This window comes from Oncorhynchus keta, chromosome 2, assembly GCF_023373465.1.
Source record: "Oncorhynchus keta strain PuntledgeMale-10-30-2019 chromosome 2, Oket_V2, whole genome shotgun sequence".
Classification (NCBI taxonomy): Eukaryota; Metazoa; Chordata; class Actinopteri; order Salmoniformes; family Salmonidae; genus Oncorhynchus; species Oncorhynchus keta.
In genome coordinates, this window is record NC_068422.1 from 1,220,253 (window position 1) to 1,239,803 (window position 19,551).

The 19,551-nt window shown below is 43.0% G+C and overlaps 1 protein-coding gene across 15 annotated transcripts in view; it reads left to right on the forward strand.

Moving 5' to 3' along the window:
* Positions 1 to 19,551, forward strand: part of LOC118360900 (neurexin-1a-like) — an 819,333-nt gene that overhangs the window by 324,236 nt on the left and 475,546 nt on the right. For all 15 annotated transcript variants that reach the window (XM_052470649.1, XM_052470658.1, XM_052470697.1 and 12 more), the window contains 2 exons: positions 6,486 to 6,689; positions 16,182 to 16,208. In XM_052470649.1, the coding sequence (XP_052326609.1) occupies positions 6,486 to 6,689; positions 16,182 to 16,208 (231 nt within the window). The remainder of the gene's footprint in view (positions 1 to 6,485; positions 6,690 to 16,181; positions 16,209 to 19,551) is intronic.

Below are 19,551 nucleotides of genomic sequence, written 5' to 3' on the forward strand. Positions count from 1 at the left end.
TCAATCTCCCTACTTTATTCAATCTCCCCTGCTTTATTCAATATCCCCTGCTTTATTCAATCTTCCCTACTTTATTCAATCTCCCCTACTTTATTTTACTTTGTTCAATCTCCCCTACTTTATTCAATCCCCCTACTTTGTTCAATCTCCCCTACTTTATTCAATCCCCTACTTTGTTCAATCTCCCCTACTTTATTCAATATCCCCTGCTTTATTCAATCTCCCCTGCTTTATTCAATCTCCCCTACTTTATTCAATCTCCCCCTACTTTATTCAATCTCCCCCTGCTTTATTTTGATATTAAACATGGTTGTGTGCCATTAAAATAAATGAGTGCTGCTCCACCATTGGATTTTGGAAAGTTTGCATTAGATAATGATTCTATCCCATGTCTGACAAGTTATTTCCACTTCTAATTTACCCTGCTCGCTGCCTGGCAGGCTGTTGTACGCATCGCAACAGAGACTATACTGTCCTGGGCCACGTCCCACACGACACCCTATTGCCTATTTAGTGCACAATGATTGACCCGAGCCCTTTCAAAAGTAGTGGACTACATAGGACAAACAGTTGAAGTCGGAAGTTTACATACACTTAGGTTGGATTCATTAAAACTCGTTTTTCAACCACTCCACAAATATCTTGTTAACAAACTATTGTATTGGCAAGTCGGTTAGGACATCTACTTTGTGCATGACACAAGTAATGTTTTCAACAATTGTTTACAGACAAATTATTTCACTTATAATTCACTGTATCACAATTCCAGTGGGTCAGAAGATTACATACGCGAAGTTGACTGTGCCTTTAAACGGCTTGGAAAATTCCAGAAAATGATGTCATGGCTTTAGAAGCTTCTGATTGGCTAATTGACATAATTTGAGTCAATTGGAGGTGTACCTGTGGATGTATTTCAAGGCCTACCTTCAAACTCAGTGACTCTTTGCGTGACAGCGGTATGACGGCTGTGTGGTCCCATTGTGTTTATACTTGCATACTATTGTTTGTACAATTAAATATGGTACCTTCAGGCATTTGGAAATTGCTCCCAAGGATGAACCAGACTTGTGGAGGTCTACACATTTTCTTCTGAGGTCTTGGCTAATTTCTTTTGATTTTCCCATGGAAGGAGACGCGTTTTTGTCTACTAGAGATGAACGTACTTTGGTGCGAAAAGTGCAACTCAATCACAGAACAACAGCAAAGGACCTTGTGAAGATGCTGGAGGAAACCGGTACAAAAGTATCTATATCCACAGTAAAACGAGTCCTATATCGACATAACCTGAAAGGCCGCTCAGCAAGGAAGAAGCCACTGCCCCAAAACCACCATAAAAAAAGCCACATTACGGTTTGCAACTGCACATGGAGGCAAAGATCGTACTTTTTGGAGAAATGTCCTTTGGTCTGATGGAACAAAAATATAACTGTTTGGCCATAATGACCATCTTTATGTTGGGAAGAAAAATGGGGAGGCTTGCAAGCCGAAGAATACCATCCCAACTGTGATGCACGGGGGTGGCAGCATCATGTTGTGGGGTGATTTGCTCCAGGAGGGACTGGTGCACTGCATAAAATAGATGGCATCATGAGGTGGGAAAATTATGTGGATATATTGAAGCAACATCACAAGACATCAGTCAGGAAGATAAAGCTTGGTCGTCAATGGGTCTTCCAAATGGACAATGACCCCGAGCTTACTTCCAAAGTTGTGGCAAAATGGCTTAAGGACAACAACGTTAAGGTATTAGAGTGGCCATCACAAAGCCCTGAGCTCAATCCTATAGAAATGTTGTGTGCAGAACTGAAAAGCGTGTGCAAGCAAGGAGGCCTACACACCCGACTCAGTTACACCAGTTCTGTCCGGAGGAATGGGCCAAAATTCACCCAACTTTTTGTGGGAAGCTTGTGGAAGGCTACCCGAAATGTTTGATCCAAGTTAAACAACTTAAAGGCAAAGCTACCAAATACTAATTGAGTGTATGTAAACTTCTGACCCACTGAGAATGTGATGAAGGAAATAAAAGCTGAAATAAATAATTTTCTCTACTATTATTCTGATATTTCACATTCTTAAAATAAAGTGGTGATCCTAACTGACCTAGGACAGGGCATGTTTACTAGGATTAAATGTCAAGATTTGTGAAAAACTGAGTTTAAATGTATTTGGCTGAGGTGTATGTAAAACTCTGACTTCAACTGTACATACATTAGCAAGAATAATTATGTGAACCCTTTGGAAATACCTGGATTTCTGCATAAATTGGTCATAACAATTTATCTGAGCTTCATCTAGGTCACAACAATAGACAAACACAGTCTGCTTAAACTAATAACACACAGACAATTATACATTTTCATGCCTTTTTTGAACACACTGTGTAAACATTCACAGTGCAGGGTGGGAAAAGCATGTGATCCCTTGGAGTTAATAACTGGTTGACCCTCCTTTGGCAGCAATAACCTCAACCAAACGTTTTCTGTAGTTGCGGATCAGACCTGCACAATGGTCAGGAGGTATTCTGGACCATTACTCTTTACAAAACTGCTTCAAATCAGCAGTATTCTTGGGATGTCTGGTGTGAACTGCTCTCTTGAGATCATGCCACAGCATCTCAACCGGTTTGAGGTCAGGACTATGACTTGGCCACTCCAGAAGATGTATTTTCTTCTGTTAAAACCATTCTGTTGTTGATTAACTTCTGTGTTTTGTGTTGTTGTCCAGTTGCATCACTCAACTTCTGTTGAGCTTCAATTGGCAGACAGATAGCCTGACATTCTCCTTCAAAATGTCTTGATAAACTTGTGAATTCATTTTTCCGTCAATGATAGCAAGCTGCCCAGGCCCTGAAGCAGCAAAGCAACCACAAACCATGATGCTCTCTCCACCATACTTTACAGTTAGGATGAGGTTTTGATGTTGGTGTGCTGTGCCTTTTTTTCTCCACACATAGTCTTGTGTGTTCCTGTCACACTATTCAACTGTAATTTAATATGTCCACAGAATATGTTGCCTGTGGCGCTGTAGAACATCCAGGTGCACTTTGGAAAAGTTCAGACTTGCAGCAATGTTTTTTTTTGAACAGCGGTGGCTTTGTTCCATGGTGTCCTCCCATGAAGACCATTCTTGTTTAGTCTACATATAGTAGACTCATCAACAGACGTTCGCATGTTCCAGAGATTTCTGTACGTCTTTAGCTGACATTCTAGGATTCTTCTTAACCTCCTCGAGCATTCTGCGCTGTGCTCTTGCAGTCATATTTGCAAGACTGCCACTCCTATGGAGAGTAGCAACAGTGCTGAACTCAATTTATAGACAATATGTCTTATGACTGATGAACATCAAGGCTTTAAGAAATACTTTTGTAACTCTTTCCAGCTTTATGCAAGTCAACAATTCTTATTTTTAGGTCTTCTGAGATCTCTTTTGTTCGAGGCATGGTTCACATCCGGAAATGCTTCTTGTGAATCAACATCTCCAATCTCGTCTCATTGATTGGACTCCAGGTTAGCTGACTCCTGACTCCAGTTGACTCCAGGAGAAGTCATTAGCCTCGTGGATCACATACTTTTTCAACCTACACTGTGAATGTTTAAATGATGTATTCAATATAGACAAGAAAAATACAATCATTTGTGTGTTATTAGTTTAAGCACACTATGTTTGTATATTGTTGTGACTTAGAAGAAGATCAGATTAAATTTGATGACCAATTTATGCAGAAATCGAGGGAATTACAAAGGGTTCATAAACTTTTTCTTGCCACTGTATGTATACAGTATGAATAGTGTGTAAATAGTATTTTTGTACTCTCTAAGTGTCTTCCCCAAATTACATTTAACGTGCTATCTTATGGTGTTCTTGTTCTGTACTTTATCATGTATTTGTAAGTTGTATGTGGACCACAATAAGTACAGTAGCTGATGGGGATCCTAATAAACTAAACTAAACAGGCCAGCTAACATTTGTTATGGCCGAATACCGACCGGGCACGAAGGGCATGTGCCCATGGGCTTTGACCTGCAGGGGCCAGACAGATTTTTTTAGTCAAGCTCACTCTGATATCATATTAACATGGCATAAGTCATGGCAAAATATGTAGAATTGCAGGAAATTAGCTTTAAAACGACAAAAATGTATCTTCCCCCCATGTAAAAATGGGTAGAATTGCAGGAAGTTAGCTGTAAAAAAAAAGAAATTGTTCTCTGCCCCAAGGCAAAATGAGTAGAATTGCATGAAATTAGTTTTAAAATTGCAAAACTTTCTCTCCACCACATGTCAAAATGTGTAGAATTGCAGGACTGTCTGTCTTCTGTCTGTCTGTATTGTCTGTGGCCCTAATGGTTGTGTTATTAGGTTGTGGTTTGTCTGGTTATTGGGGATGTTGTTACACCCTCTTCTCACAATGGTAAACAATCTGCCCAGAATCACTGTAGAGAGAACTGATACGTGGGTTCACATAGTATTTGACATCATATAAAATCCTTGAGGCCAAGACAAACCTTTTCACTGTCTTTATACCCAAGGTCCTGGGTTAGGAGCAGTGCCCACCTTTAGAATAGTGGTGTCATGGTGATTTTACTCTGACTTCACTACCCTACAGGACTATTTAACCGTGTCACCTAAGCAGGCAGGTAGCCTAACGAAATGTTGCTGTTTCCATGTGCCCTTGTGTAAGACAGTTAACCCTAATTGCTCCTGTAAGTCTCTGTGAATAAGAGCATCTGCTAAATGACTGACATGTAATACAGTCCAATCTCTCTAGTCTGAAGCCTTTGTTTATGAATTCAGTCATGGTCTTGTCACGTGTCAGTATGGACACACATTCATATTTACTGGTTGGTGGGAATCTGGGCCTGAGAGTATTGCAGCAACAGACATAACCATGTTGGATGTGTGTGCTCGTGTATGTGCGTGTGTTAGTGTGTGTGTGTGTGCATGCGTGCATGTGTGTGTTGAAGAGTGTTAGCAAATATAACCTTCTGTTTTAATAATATATTTTACACACATGTAACGGTTTTCTTCTGGTGAAAGAGAGGCGGACCAAAATGCAGCGTGGTGTTTATTCATGTTTTTAATAAAGACGACTATACATGAACAGACTAAACAAAACAACAAAAGTGAAAACCTAAACAGTCCTATCTGGTGCAAACACAGAGACAGGAACAATCACCCACAAAACCCAACACAAAACAGGCTACCTAAATATGGTTCCCAATCAGAGACAATGACTAACACCTGCCTCTGATTGAGAACCATATCTGGCCAAACATAGAAATAGACAAAATAGACAAACCAGACACACAACATAGAATGCCCACCCAGCTCACGTCCTGACCAACACTAAAACAAGGAAAACACATACGAACGATGGACAGAACGTTACAACACAGGAGGCTGCTGAGGGGAGAACGGCTCATAATATTGGCTAGAACGGAGCAAATGGAATGTCATCATACACCAGGAAACAATGTGTTTGATGTAGTTGATACCATTCCACTGATTCTGTCATTACCATGAGCCCGTTCTCCCCAATGAAGGTACCGCCAACCTCATGTGAATTTCCCATAACACTGCAACATATTTGGAAACTGACAACCAAATCAATTGCCATTTTCTCTGAAATCATGATTACTTTATCCAAATACAATACATTTCAGTTACAATATTTAAAATATTATGTTTATTGTCAAGCTAAATTGATATTGAGTGCAGTATTTAGACTTTACTTAGATTTTGCAATAAATACCTAAAAAAATTAATTGCTCTATCTCCTCTCCTCCCGTCCCCATCTCTCCTCTCTCTCCTCTCTCTCTCCTACCCTCCCCATCTCTCCTCTCTCTCTCCTCTCCTCCCCTCCCCATCTCTCCTCTCCTCTCTATCTCCTCTCCTCCCCTCCACATCTATCCTCTCTCTCCTCCCCATCTCTCCTCTCCTCTCTCCTCTCCTCCCCTCGCCATCTCTCCTCTCCTCTATCTCCTCTCCTCCCCTCCCCATCTCTCATCCCCTCCCCATCTCTCCTCTCCTCCCCATCTCTCCTCCCCTCCCCATCTCTCCTCTCTTCCCCATCCCTCCTCTCCTCCCCATCTCTCCTCCCCTCCCTATATCTCCTCTCTCTCCTCTCCTCTCTTCCCCTCCCCATCACTCCTCCCCTCCCCATCTCTCCTCTCCTCCCCATCTCTCCTCTCCTCCATATCCCTCCTCTCCTCCCCATCTCTCCTTCCCTCCCCATCTCTCCTCTCCTCCCTATCCCTCTTCTCCTTCCCTCCCTATATCTCCTATCTTGCCCTTCCTATCTCTCCTCCCCTCCCCATCTCTCCTCTCCTCCCCTCCCCATCTCTCTTCTCCTCTCCTCCCTATCCCTCCTCTCCTCCCCATCTCTCCTCCCCTCCCTATATCTCCTATCTTGCCCTTCCTATCTCTTCTCCCCTCTCCCTCCCATCCCCATCTCTCCTCCCCTCTCCCTCCCCCTCTCCTCTTCCCAGATGCGACCATCCTGAGTTATGACGGCAGTAAGTTCATGAAGATCCAGATGCCGGTGGTGATGCAGACGGAGGCTGAAGACGTGTCGCTGCGGTTCCGTTCTCAACGGGCATACGGCGTGCTGATGGCCACAACTTCACGTGACAGCGCAGACACACTGCGCCTGGAGCTGGAGACTGGCCGTGTCCGCCTCACAGTCAACCTAGGTAATGCTGCGCCTCGCGGTATAGCCTCATGCCACAGCAGCTACAACAAAACACAAATGGTGCACCTAGCCTATGGCTCACATGACATAACCACAACAAGCAACCCAAACTGTGCACATACTGTAACGTGAACACATTGCTGAAGGCAAGCTGACATAGGTTTATTGATCATAGTTTTACACAGGTTTCATACAATACTTTCCCACACATCGCACCCTCTTCATCCTGAAACAGACACACATTCTCTCTTACATCTACAGTATGCTGAACAAAAAGTTAAATGCAACATGCAACAATTTCTAAGATTTGCTGACGTTACAGTTCATATAAGGAAATCAGTCAATTGGAAAAAATAATTTAGGCCCTAATCTATGGATTTCACTTGACTAGGCAGGGATGCAGTGATATGTGGGCCTTGGATGGCATAGGCCCACCCACTTGGCAGCCAGGCAACCACTGGGCAACCAGGCCCAGCCAATAAGAATTAATTTTTCCCCCCAAAAGTTTTTTTTACAGATATAAATATTCCTGTTGTTTAATCAATTTCTTGATATGCATTACCTGTTAGATGGATATATTATCTTGGCAAACAGGGAAATGCTCACTAACAGGGATGTAAACAAATTTGTGTCCAAAAGTATATATATTGTTAATGCATATTTCATTTCATGAAACATGGGACCAAGATTTCACATGTCGCGTTTATATTTTTGTTCAGTGTATATTATACTCACACGCTACCCTGTTAGCTATTGATATGCTGTATGTCATGTTGAATAGAAGGGGATGGTATTGAACCCTTCAGTGGCCAGAGTCTGCGGCTCTCCGCTCACTGCCAAATGAGCACGCTGTCGTTCTGACCCATCAGGGAATGCTTTCTGTCCTACTCCACCTGTACCCCACCCTACCCTACCCCCAGATCGCTGCCCCAAACACATACCCCACTGCCCCCCGTGTCCAGCCCCAGATATACACATTACTCTATCTAACCCTAATCTCCAGATATAATATTTAATATATAAAAATGTGCAGACACTTTAATCCCGAACCCGGAATCCAATTATAGCCTTGAACACTACATAATGGTACCTTCCCTTCAGTCCCCCTTGGTGCTCTCAATATTTAGGGCTAGTCCCCTCTTCACCCCTTAGTGGACAGAAGACACCAGACCGGTCTGTAAGTTTCAACCCTGTCTAACTTTACTTATTTGTATGATTCCTTACATCTCCTATCAGCCCTGTCCAAGCCCTCTACACTCACAGGTCTGAAGTCTGTGCTCTGTAACAGTGGTACAAGTGATGTCTAATATCTAATATCGTCCCTCCCATAGAACTAAATAGACCTGACCAAGATGGCTGCCATTGTCAACACATTCTAGAACTGTGCTGTTCTATGGAGGGACCACACATACACTCTAGTGTATTACATATCTGTGTGGTCCCTCCACTGCCTCTGTAACCTTATTGGCATCACAGACAAATCAAAGTGTTTTCGTTACATGCACAGTACACAGCACTGTAAACACTACAGTGAAATGCTGCCTTGCAGCTCTTCATCAACACGACAGTGAAATGCAGACTTGCAGCTCTTCCTCAACACTACAGTGAAATGCTGCCTTGCAGCTCTTCATCCACACGACAGTGAAATGCAGACTTGCAGCTCTTCCTCACCACTACAGTGAAATGCAGACTTGCAGCTCTTCATCAACACTGTAGTGAAATGCTGCCTTGCAGCTCTACATCAACACGACAGTGAAATGCAGACTTGCAGCTCTTCCTCACCACTACAGTGAAATGCAGACTTGCAGCTCTTCATCAACACTGTAGTGAAATGCTGACTTGCAGCTCTTCATCAACACTGTAGTGAAATGCTGACTTGCAGCTCTTCCTCAACACTACAGTGAAATGCTGACTTGCAGCTCTTCATCAACACTACAGTGAAATGCTGACTTGCAGCTCTTCATCAACACTACAGTGAAATGCTGACTTGCAGCTCTTCATCAACACGACAGTGAAATGCTGACTTGCAGCTCTTCATCAACACGACAGTGAAATGCTGACTTGCAGCTCTTCATCAACACTACAGTGAAATGCTGACTTGCAGCTCTTCATCAACACTACAGTGAAATGCTGACTTGCAGCTCTTCCTCAACACTGTAGTGAAATGCAGACTTGCAGCTCTTCATCAACACTGTAGTGAAATGCTGACTTGCAGCTCTCCCTCAACACTACAGTGAAATGCTGACTTGCAGCTCTTCCTCAACACTGTAGTGAAATGCAGACTTGCATCTCTTCATCAACACGACAGTGAAATGCTGACTTGCAGCTCTTCCTCACCACTACAGTGAAATGCAGACTTGCAGCTCTTCATCAACACTGTAGTGAAATGCTGACTTGCAGCTCTTCATCAACACGACAGTGAAATGCTGACTTGCAGCTCTTCCTCACCACTACAGTGAAATGCAGACTTGCAGCTCTTCATCAACACGACAGTGAAATGCAGACTTGCAGCTCTTCATCAACACTACAGTGAAATGCAGACTTGCAGCTCTTCCTCAACACTGTAGTGAAATGCAGACTTGCAGCTCTTCATCAACACTGTAGTGAAATGCTGACTTGCAGCTCTCCCTCAACACTACAGTGAAATGCTGACTTGCAGCTCTTCCTCAACACTACAGTGAAATGCAGACTTGCAGCTCTTCATCAACACTGTAGTGAAATTCTGACTTGCAGCTCTTCCTCAACACTGTAGTGAAACATTGAAATGTTGACTTGCAGCTCTTCATCATCACTACAGTGAAATGCTGACTTGCAGCTCTTCCTCAACACTACAGTGAAATGCTGACTTGCAGCTCTTCATCATCACTACAGTGAAATGCAGACTTGCAGCTCTTCATCAACACTACAGTGAAATGCTGACTTGCAGCTCTTCATCAACACTGTAGTGAAATGCAGACTTGCAGCTCTTCATCAACACTACAGTGAAATGCAGACTTGCAGCTCTTCATCAACACTACAGTGAAATGCAGACTTGCAGCTCTTCATCAACACTACAGTGAAATGCAGACTTGCAGCTCTTCATCAACACTACAGTGAAATGCTGACTTGCAGCTCTTCATCAACACTACAGTCAAATGCTGACTTGCAGCTCTTTCACAACACTACAGTCAAATGCTGACTTGCAGCTCTTCATCAACACTACAGTCAAATGCTGACTTGCAGCTCTTCATCAATACAGTCAAACTTGCAGCTCTTCATCAATATTACAGTCAAATGCTGACTTGCAGCTCTTCATCAACACTACAGTGAAATGCTGACTTGCAGCTCAATTCATTGAAATCAACATTACAGTGAAATGCTGACTTGCAGCTCTTCCTCAACACTACAGTGAAATGCTGACTTGCAGCTCTTCCTCAACACTGTGAAAGTGCTCTTCATCAACACTACAGTGAAATGCTGACTTGCAGCTCTTCATCAACACGACAGTGAAATGCTGACTTGCAGCTCTTCATCAACACTACAGTGAAATGCAGACTTGCAGCTCTTCATCAACATTACAGTCAAATGCTGACTTGCAGCTCTTCATCAACATTACAGTCAAATGCTGACTTGCAGCTCTTCATCAACATTACAGTCAAATGCTGACTTGCAGCTCTTCATCAACATTACAGTCAAATGCTGACTTGCAGCTCTTCATCAACATTACAGTCAAATGCTGACTTGCAGCTCTTCATCAACATTACAGTCAAATGCTGACTTGCAGCTCTTCATCAACATTACAGTCAAATGCTGACTTGCAGCTCTTCATCAACATTACAGTCAAATGCTGACTTGCAGCTCTTCATCAACATTACAGCTGACTTGCAGCTCTTCATCAACAGTCAAATGCTGACTTGCAGCTCTTCATCAACACTACAGTCAAATGCTGACTTGCAGCTCTTCATCAACACTACAGTCAAATGCTGACTTGCAGCTCTTCATCAACACTACAGTCAAATGCTGACTTGCAGCTCTTTCACAACACTACAGTCAAATGCTGACTTGCAGCTCTTCATCAACACTACAGTCAAATGCTGACTTGCAGCTCTTCATCAACACTACAGTGAAATGCTGACTTGCAGCTCTTCATCAACACTACAGTCAAATGCTGACTTGCAGCTCTTCATCAACACTACAGTGAAATGCTGACTTGCAGCTCTTCCTCAATACTACATTGAAATGCTGACTTGCAGCTCTTCATCAACACTACAGTGAAATGCTGACTTGCAGCTCTTCCTCAACACTACAGTGAAATGCTGACTTGCAGCTCTTCCTCAACACTACAGTGAAATGCTGACTTGCAGCTCTTCATCAACACTACAGTGAAATGCTGACTTGCAGCTCTTCATCAACACTACAGTGAAATGCTGACTTGCAGCTCTTCCTCAACACTACAGTGAAATGCTGACTTGCAGCTCTTCATCAACACTACAGTGAAATGCTGACTTGCAGCTCTTCATCAACACGACAGTGAAATGCAGACCTGTAGCTCTTCATCAACACTACAGTGAAATGCTAATAATGTTAATAAAAGAACAAGAAGGAGGTCAGACTTTTGACCGACAGAGACTTTCCCCGAGCTCAATTAGAACACATCGCCGGTCGGCTGTTTATGTGCTACCGAACGTAGCTCACAGAGTGATGGAAGTGCATAGATAAACAAACAATGGAGAATAACCGCCCATGTGGATATTTATTCTTGTATAAAATGGAATCTGGCATTTGCCTTTTGTCTGCACTCCCAGTTCTCAGTGTGATAGAGATAACAGAGGGTGTGTGTATGTGTGTATGTGCATGTGTGTGTGTATTTGCGTGTATGTGTGTGTGTGTGTGTGTGTGTGTGTGTGTGTGTGTGTGTGTGTGTGTGTGTGTGTGTGTGTGTGTGTGTGTGTGTGTGTGTGTGTGTGTGTGTGTGTGTGTTTGTATATATATTTGTGTGTGTGTATGTGTGTGCATGTGTGTGTTTTTTTGTTTGTGTGTGTATGTATGTGTGTGTGTCTGTATGTGTGCATATATCCTACCGGTCAAAGGTTTTAGAATTCATTATTTTTACTATTTTCTACATTGTAGAATATTAGTGAAGACATCAACACTATGAAATAACACATATGGAATCATGAAGTTACCAAAAAAAATGAAATGTTAACAAAATCAAAATATATTTTATATTTCAGATTCTTCAAATAGCCACCCTTTGCGGAGATGACAGTTTTGAACACTCTTGGCATTCTCTCAACCAGCTTCATGAGTTAGTCACCTGGAATGCATTTCAATGAACCAGTGTGCCTTCTTAAACGTTAATTTGTGGAATCTCTTTACTTCTTAATGTATTTGAGTTGTATTCACAATCAGTTGTATTGTGACAAGGTAGGGGTGGTATACAGAAGATGGCCATATTTGGTAAAAGACCAAGTCCATATTACAGCTCGAATAAGTAAAGATAAATGACAGTCCATCATTTAAAATTTCAAGAACTTTGAAAGTTAGTTCAAGTGCTGTCGTAAAAATTATCAAGCTCTATGATGAAACTGGCTCTCATGAGGACTGCCACAGGAATGGAAGACCCAGAGTTACCTCTGCTGCAGAGGATAAGTTCATTTGATATACACGCCTCAGAAATTGCAGCCCAAATAAATGCTTCACAGACTTCAAGCAACAGACACATCTCAACATCAACTGTTCAGAGGAGACTGTGTGAATCAGGCCTTCATGGTCGAATTGCTGCTGCAAAAAAACAGTACTTGACACCAATAATAAGAAGAGACTTGCTTGGGCCAAGCAACAGGTGCAATGGACATTAGACTGGTGGAAATTTGTCCTTTTGTCTGGAGTCCAAATTTGAGATTTTTTGTTCCAACCATGGTGTCTTTGTGAGACGCGGTGTGGGTGAACGGATAATCTCTGCATGTGTGGTTCCCACCGTAAAGCATGGAGGAGGAGTCATTATGGTGTGGGGGTGCTTTGCTGGTGACACTGTCTGCGATTTAGTTAGAATTCAAGGCACACTTAACCAGCAGGCTACCACAGCATTCTGCAGTGAAACGACATCCCATCTGGTCTGGTCTTAGTGGAACTATCATTTGTTTTTCAACAGAACAATGACCCGACACACCTCCAGGCTGTGTAATGGCTATTTTACCAAGGAGAGTGATGGAGTGCTGCATCAGATGACCTGGCCTCCACATTCACCCGACCTCAACCCAATTGAGATGGTTTGGGATGAGTTGGACCACAGAGTGAAGGAAAAGCAGCCAACAAGTGCTCAGCATATGTGGGAACTCCTTCAAGACTGTTGGAAAAGCATTCCAGGTGAAGCAAAGCTGTCATCGAAGCAAAGGGTGGCTACTTTGAAGAATCTCAAATATAAAACATTTTGAGATTTTTTTTAAACGCTTTTTTTTATCCTGTTTGTGTTATTTCATAGTTTTGACGTCATCACTATTATTCTACAATGAAAGAAAATAGTGTGTGTGTGTGTGTGTGCGTGTGTGTGTGTGTGTGTGTGTGTGTGTGTGTGTGTGTGTGTGTGTGTGTGTGTGTGTGTGTGTGTGTGTGTGTGTGTGTGTGTGTGTGTGTGTGTGTGTGTGTGTGTGTGTGTGCGTGTGTGTGTGTGTGTGTGTGTGTGTGTGTGTTTATGTGTGTGTGTGTGTGTGTGTGTGTGTGTGTGTGTGTGTGTGTGTGTGTGTGTGTGTGTGTGTGTGTGTGTGTGTGTGTGTGTGTGTGTGTTTATGTGTGTGTGTTTATGTGTGTGTGCGTGTGTGCGTGTGTGTGTGTGTGTGTGTGTGTGTGTGTGTATGTGTGCGTGCGTGCGTGCGTGCGAGCCCTTTGTTTATGTCTATTTGCTCTCGTCATGGAGCAACGGAGAGAATCAGTGACTGAAAAGGTTGGATATCTCCCAAACAGAGCATGGCTGTGGGATGTCATAACCAGTTATTTCTCTTTTCCACAGTCTAAACAGAATTGGGCTCCCTAAATTGAGACATTTAGCAGGAGAAGGCATGACTCTGGCAATACTTTCTGCCGGTATGTCAACCTCAGGGCAGCCTATTGTCACAGCACCCAACAGCACCTCATACTGACAGGGGGCTGACATCACCACTGTTACAGAGCTGACAACCCATATCGCCATGGTTACCATAGATGTCTTCTGAAATCTGATCTGATGATGACAGACAAAAAAAAATTGTTTACATTTTTCATTTTTTGGGGAGCATCTTTTAATAGTTTCTTTACTTGGTTTTACTCGGTTCCCCTTACCCTTAGATCGCTAGGTATCCTTCCTCCCTCTCCTCTATCTCCCTCCTCTCTCCTGCCTCTCTCCCCTCTTTCTTTTTAAAGCATTCCCTGTGTGGGCTGGCTGGCGTTGGTCTTCGGCTGTTTGCGACCACTTTTCTGCTGTGGTTGACGACACACGACTGGCAGGACCACCTGGGTAGGATGTCTGGGTCAGTTCTCTCTTCTCACAGCACAATACTGACTCACTGTATAATCATAGAGAGAGAGAAAGCTAGAGAGGCTGTGTAGCAGCAACAATAGGTGGTTCTTTAGCAGCATATACATACAGCATGTTATACAAAAATACTAGCAGTGTTCATATACTATTTGAAGGTAAGTAGTAGAAAAAGAAATGTAGGTCCACATGGTAGTGATGAAGTTGTAGTAAGATATAGTAGTAGTATTAGTAGAAATAGTAGTAGAAGTAGTAGTATTAGTATGAGTAGTAGTGATAGTAGTGGTAGTATTAGTAGTAGTAGTTGCAGTAGTAGTCAGTAGTAGTAGCAGTAGTGGTAGTAGTGATAGTAGCAGTAGTAGCAGTGGCAGTAGTAGTAGTGGTAGTAGTATGAGTAGTAGTCGTAGTAGTAGTAGTAGCAGTACCTGTAGTAGTCAGTAGTGGTAGTAGTGATAGTAGTGGTAGTATTAGTAGCAGCGGTAGTAGTAGTAGTATTAGAATAATAAGTTATTAGTAGCAGTAGTAGCTGTATTAGTAACATTAGCAGTGTTAGTAGCAGTAGAAGTAATAGTAGTGATAGTAGCAGTAGTAGCACTAGTAGTAGTTGTAGTAGTGGTAGTAGTAGTAGTAGTAGTATTAGTTAAAGATGATATTAGAAGCAGTAGTAGCAGTATTAGTAACATTAGCAGTGTTAGTAGCAGTAGACATAATTGTAGTAATAGTAGCACTAGTAGTAATAGTAGTAGTAGCAGCAGTAGCCGTAGCAGTAGCAGCAGTATTAGTAACATTAGCAGTGTTAGTAGCAGTAGACGTAATGACTTAAATGTAAATGTAAATGTAGTAGTAGCAGCTGTAGCCGTAGCAGTAGCAGCAGTAGTCAGCAATGGTAGCAGTAGTAGTAGTAGTAGTGATAGTGCCAGTAGTAGAAGAAGAAGCAGTAAGTAGTAGTAGTAGTATTATTAGTAGTAGTATTATTATTAGTAGTAATAGTAGTAGTAGTAGTGAGAGTGATAGTATTATTAATATTAGTAGTAGTAGTGGTAATAGTAGTAGTAGTAGTTGTTGTAGTAGAAGTAGTATGTAGTCGTGATAGTAGTAGTAGTAGTAGCATAGTAGTAGTAGTAGTAGTAGTGCTAGCATTAGTAGTAGTAGTGGTAGTGATAGTACTAGTATTAGTAGTAGTAGCAGCATTAGTCAGTAGGTGTAGTAGTAGTGGTAGTAGTAGTAGTAGTAGTAGTAGTAGTAGTAGTGTTAGTAGCTGTAGTACTAGTAGTCATCATAGTATTAGTAGGTGGTATTAGTAGCAGTAGTAGTGGTAGTAGTAGTAGTAGTAGTAGTGGTAGTAGTAGTGTGCAGTGAGTTCTTCACAGCTTTGAGAGAGAGGACAGCTGTCAATTTGAGGCATGGCGTCTTTGAATGGCCCATCCTACATCTAAGATGTTAGAGCACCCAGCATCCCTACCGAGTGGCCCAGCTTGACCATGACCATATTCTGATACTCTCTTATTGTACAGACTAAACCACCTCCTCTGTCAAGGACACCATTTTATTTGGCACTTTTAACCAGGACATTTTCAATTGTGACATCTGCCTCACGTTAATTAGTTTGTGTTGCTTTTCAAATGAAATAAAATACAAATCTTCAAATCTTCTACTCAAAATATTCACATGTTGATCAAGTTATAGGTTGGTCAGTCAAGGCTTTCCAGTTCAGCCATACATATAACCTAGTGATTGGCTAAATAACAGCATTTGTGAAAGGCCCTTTGCTGACAGAAATAACTGGCATTGTAAATTAGTAGTTGCCATGCTCTTCCTACCACACCCCAGTCACTCTTACCTCAGCCAGGTGTGTAGGAGGAGAGGGCCATGGAGGAGAGCATCATGCTGTGGTCCCTGTGTCCGTGTGTCGTCCCCAGAGGGGTGGGTTGTTTTGCTTTAACATTGTCTGCAGCTGTCGTAATGAAGGATGATGTGACATCTCATCTGTTCTCCCCCATCTAGACTGTATCAAGATTAACTGTACTACCAGTAAGTAAAGACTGCTCACTTTTAATAATCCTGTTAAAATACTGTTCTACTGTCTTTAATCTGTATTCACAATGTTTCTTATTCATGAATGTAAATCCCCTTTAAACAAACTACATCTATATAGGCTTCTAAGGGGTTTATGAAGCCTTAAAAGATGCTGTTTGTTTAAAATATTACCTGCATGTATGTTGTCTAAGTTCATGTGTGCCAGAAAGTAGAATATTTCCGTAGGTAAATGGTATATAGATGTTTTCAGACCAGGTTGGCTAAGATGTGCAATATTTCATTTTTTTTCTTCCCAACAGCTAATGGGGAAAAAAATCACTATTTTAAAAACACATTAGCAATATGATTTCAATCAATTACCTATACCTTAGATATACATTATGTATCATAAAGACCAGTGAACAGACCAGTGCATTGCATACAGGCCATGGGAGATCATGGAATGTATGTATAGAATGTAATGGGCCTTAGGCAGTGTGAATCTATTCTCTTCCAGAGCACTGACTGCTGGGGAAGGGGAGGGAGAAGGGAGAGAAGGAATGGAGGGATAGAGGAAGGAGAGGGAGGGAGGGGTTAGAATGAATGAGAACCCCAAAAATGGCAGTCAACTGTGATTGTTCACACTCTGTTGTCTCTAATTACCAGCCTTGACAACTGTAAATTAAAACAGGCTGATATGAAACAGAGGTGTTTTAGCCATGCATCATTATCCCCGTTCCCCTCATTTTCTTTTTTTCTGTAAATGATTTACCTTTCTCTCCGTTTTACCTTTCTCTCCAGGTCTATTATTTTTTCTTTCATTCCTTCTTCCTCAGTCCATCTCGGTAAATTGATGAGGCTTTTCAAAGCGGAAAGGAAATACAGAGCGGGCTTTTATTATTCTCATTAACCTGCCTCACAGAGCAGAGAGAGAGGGATTGGCAATAGTAGGGCTGCCAGGAGGGAAGGAGGGATGGAAGAGAAAGGGAGGGAGGTAAGAAGGAATGGATGTAGAGGGAGGGAGGAGACAGTCATGGAGAGAGTACAACTGCCAGTAGGGAGGGAGGGAGGGAGAGAGAGGAAGAGGACATGTGAGTGTAGTGCTACGGAGTTAACATTGCAAATATTTTGGGAGGGAATTTGTCCTTGTATTTATTATTCAGAGACGTTTATGAATTATTGATGGGAGAAGAGTCCTGAAAAGTCAGAAAATATGAGCCTTGGTTTCCTGTTTTCAGTACAGCATACAGCATACACACAATGTCACCAGGGTTTTACCTGAGGGTTGACCTTCACACCCTCTTGTTAGGTTATGGAGAAACACACTCCAAAAAATAGGAAATAGTGAGCTCCATCTCCTCCATCCAGATTGTCTCAAGCCATTCTACATCCAGTGCTCCTTTTCTTTGGGGGGATGTTGGAGTCACCCGAGTGGTCACAATATTTCATAAAGTATAAAGGGATGTACACTGAGTATACAACATTTTAAGGGCATCTGCTCTTTCCATGACAAAGACTGACCAGGGGAATCGAGGTGAAAGGGCTGCTACTCAATATTAGGAAGGTGTTCTTCATGTTTTGTACACTCAATGTGTATCTATAGCCTGGTGTATATAGGGGCATCAAAAATAATTTACACAAATGGTTTGCAATAACAGTTAGGCAATTCTATAACATTACCTATGCATGCCAATGGAGATTTGTAATACCTATCTATATGGTAAATTAAACGCAATTAAGAATGCTGTGCACATTCTGTACGTTGCACAGGACGTACTGGGCAACTTATATATATATATAAACCTGAATGCAAGGGAGAGAAAATAATGTTGCCATTTAAAAGCTAGCTCGCAACATGTCACATTTTATTTTTCAAGTAACCCTCATGCTAGAAAAGGTTGGAGACTTATTTAGTCAATTACTATTTTAATGTTAAAGTTATTCTCTCACACTAATCAACACACTCCCGAGTGTTTGAACAGAAGTGGTAATCATGTGAAGTAGAACTGAAGTACTTTCAATGCCAATATCACATACTCAATCTCTTTGTTTTATCGTTTCAAGGGGCTTACTGTCACGTCCTGACAGTCAAGTCCTTATTTTCTATGGTGGAGTAGGTCAGGGCGTGACAGAGGGGGTTAGTCTAGTTTATCATTTCTATGTGGGGTTCTAGTTTTGTTTTTCTATGTTGGTGATTTTGTATGACCCCAATGTTTATTGTTTTACTATACTATTAATAAATTATGTGGAACTCAACATTGGCTGCTCCTTGGTCCGTTTCTACAAACGATTGTGACAGAATATCCCACCACAACAGGACCAAGCAGCGTGCCCGGGAGGAGAGTGTATCCTGGACTTGGGAGGAGATCCTGGATGGGAAGGGATCTTGGACTTGGGAAGAAATCCTAGCAGGACAGGATCGCCTTCCTTGGTGGGAGACGCAAGGGGAGAAGGGAGAACAGCGAAGACGCCGGGGTTCGCGGCCACAAGGAAATCCCAAGAGACAGCCCCAAATTATATGGGGGGTGGCACACGGGGTGGTCGGCAGAGCCGAGGTGTGAACTAGTGACACCATGGGAGGAGGTAGAGAGGTGGTCAGTCGACCCAGGGAGAATGCCAGAGCCCACCTGGGAGTCAATGGGACAGTGTGATTAGGGATACCGGAGAATGGAGTTGGCAAGGGGTATGCGGCAAAGCAGGCGTTTGGAGGAACGTGTTACCAGTCCGGTGCAATCTGTGCCGGTCCCACGCATCAGGCCTCCAGTACGCCTCCCCAGTCCGGTACATCCGTGCCTGCTCCTCGCACTCGCCCAGATGTACGCCTCCACAGCCCAGTACGTCCTGTGCCTCCTCCCCGCACTCGCCCTGAAGTGCCGGCCCCACACATCAGAGCTTCCGGCGACAGTTCCCAGTCCAGAGCTTCCGGCAATGGTTCCCAGTCCAGAGCTTCCGGCGACAGTTCCCAGTCCAGAGCTTCCGGCAACGGTTCCCAGTCCAGAGCTTCCGGCAACAGTTACCAGTCCAGAGCTTCCAGCGACAGTTCCCAGACGGTCAACGGTCCGGAACCTCCAGCGACGGTCAACGGTCCGGAACCTCCAGCGTCAGGTCAACGGTCCGGAACCTCCAGCGTCAGGTCAACGGTCCGGAACCTCCAGCTTCAGGTCAAGAGAACCTCCAGCGTCAGGTCAACGGTCCGGAACCTCCAGCGTCAGGTGGGAACCTCCAGCTTCAGGTCAATGGTCGGAACCTCCAGCGTCAGGTCAAGGTCCGGAACCTCCAGCGCCAGGTCAATGGTCCGAACCTCCAGCTTCAGGTCAACGGTCCGGAACCTCCAGCGACGGTCAACGGTCCGGAACCT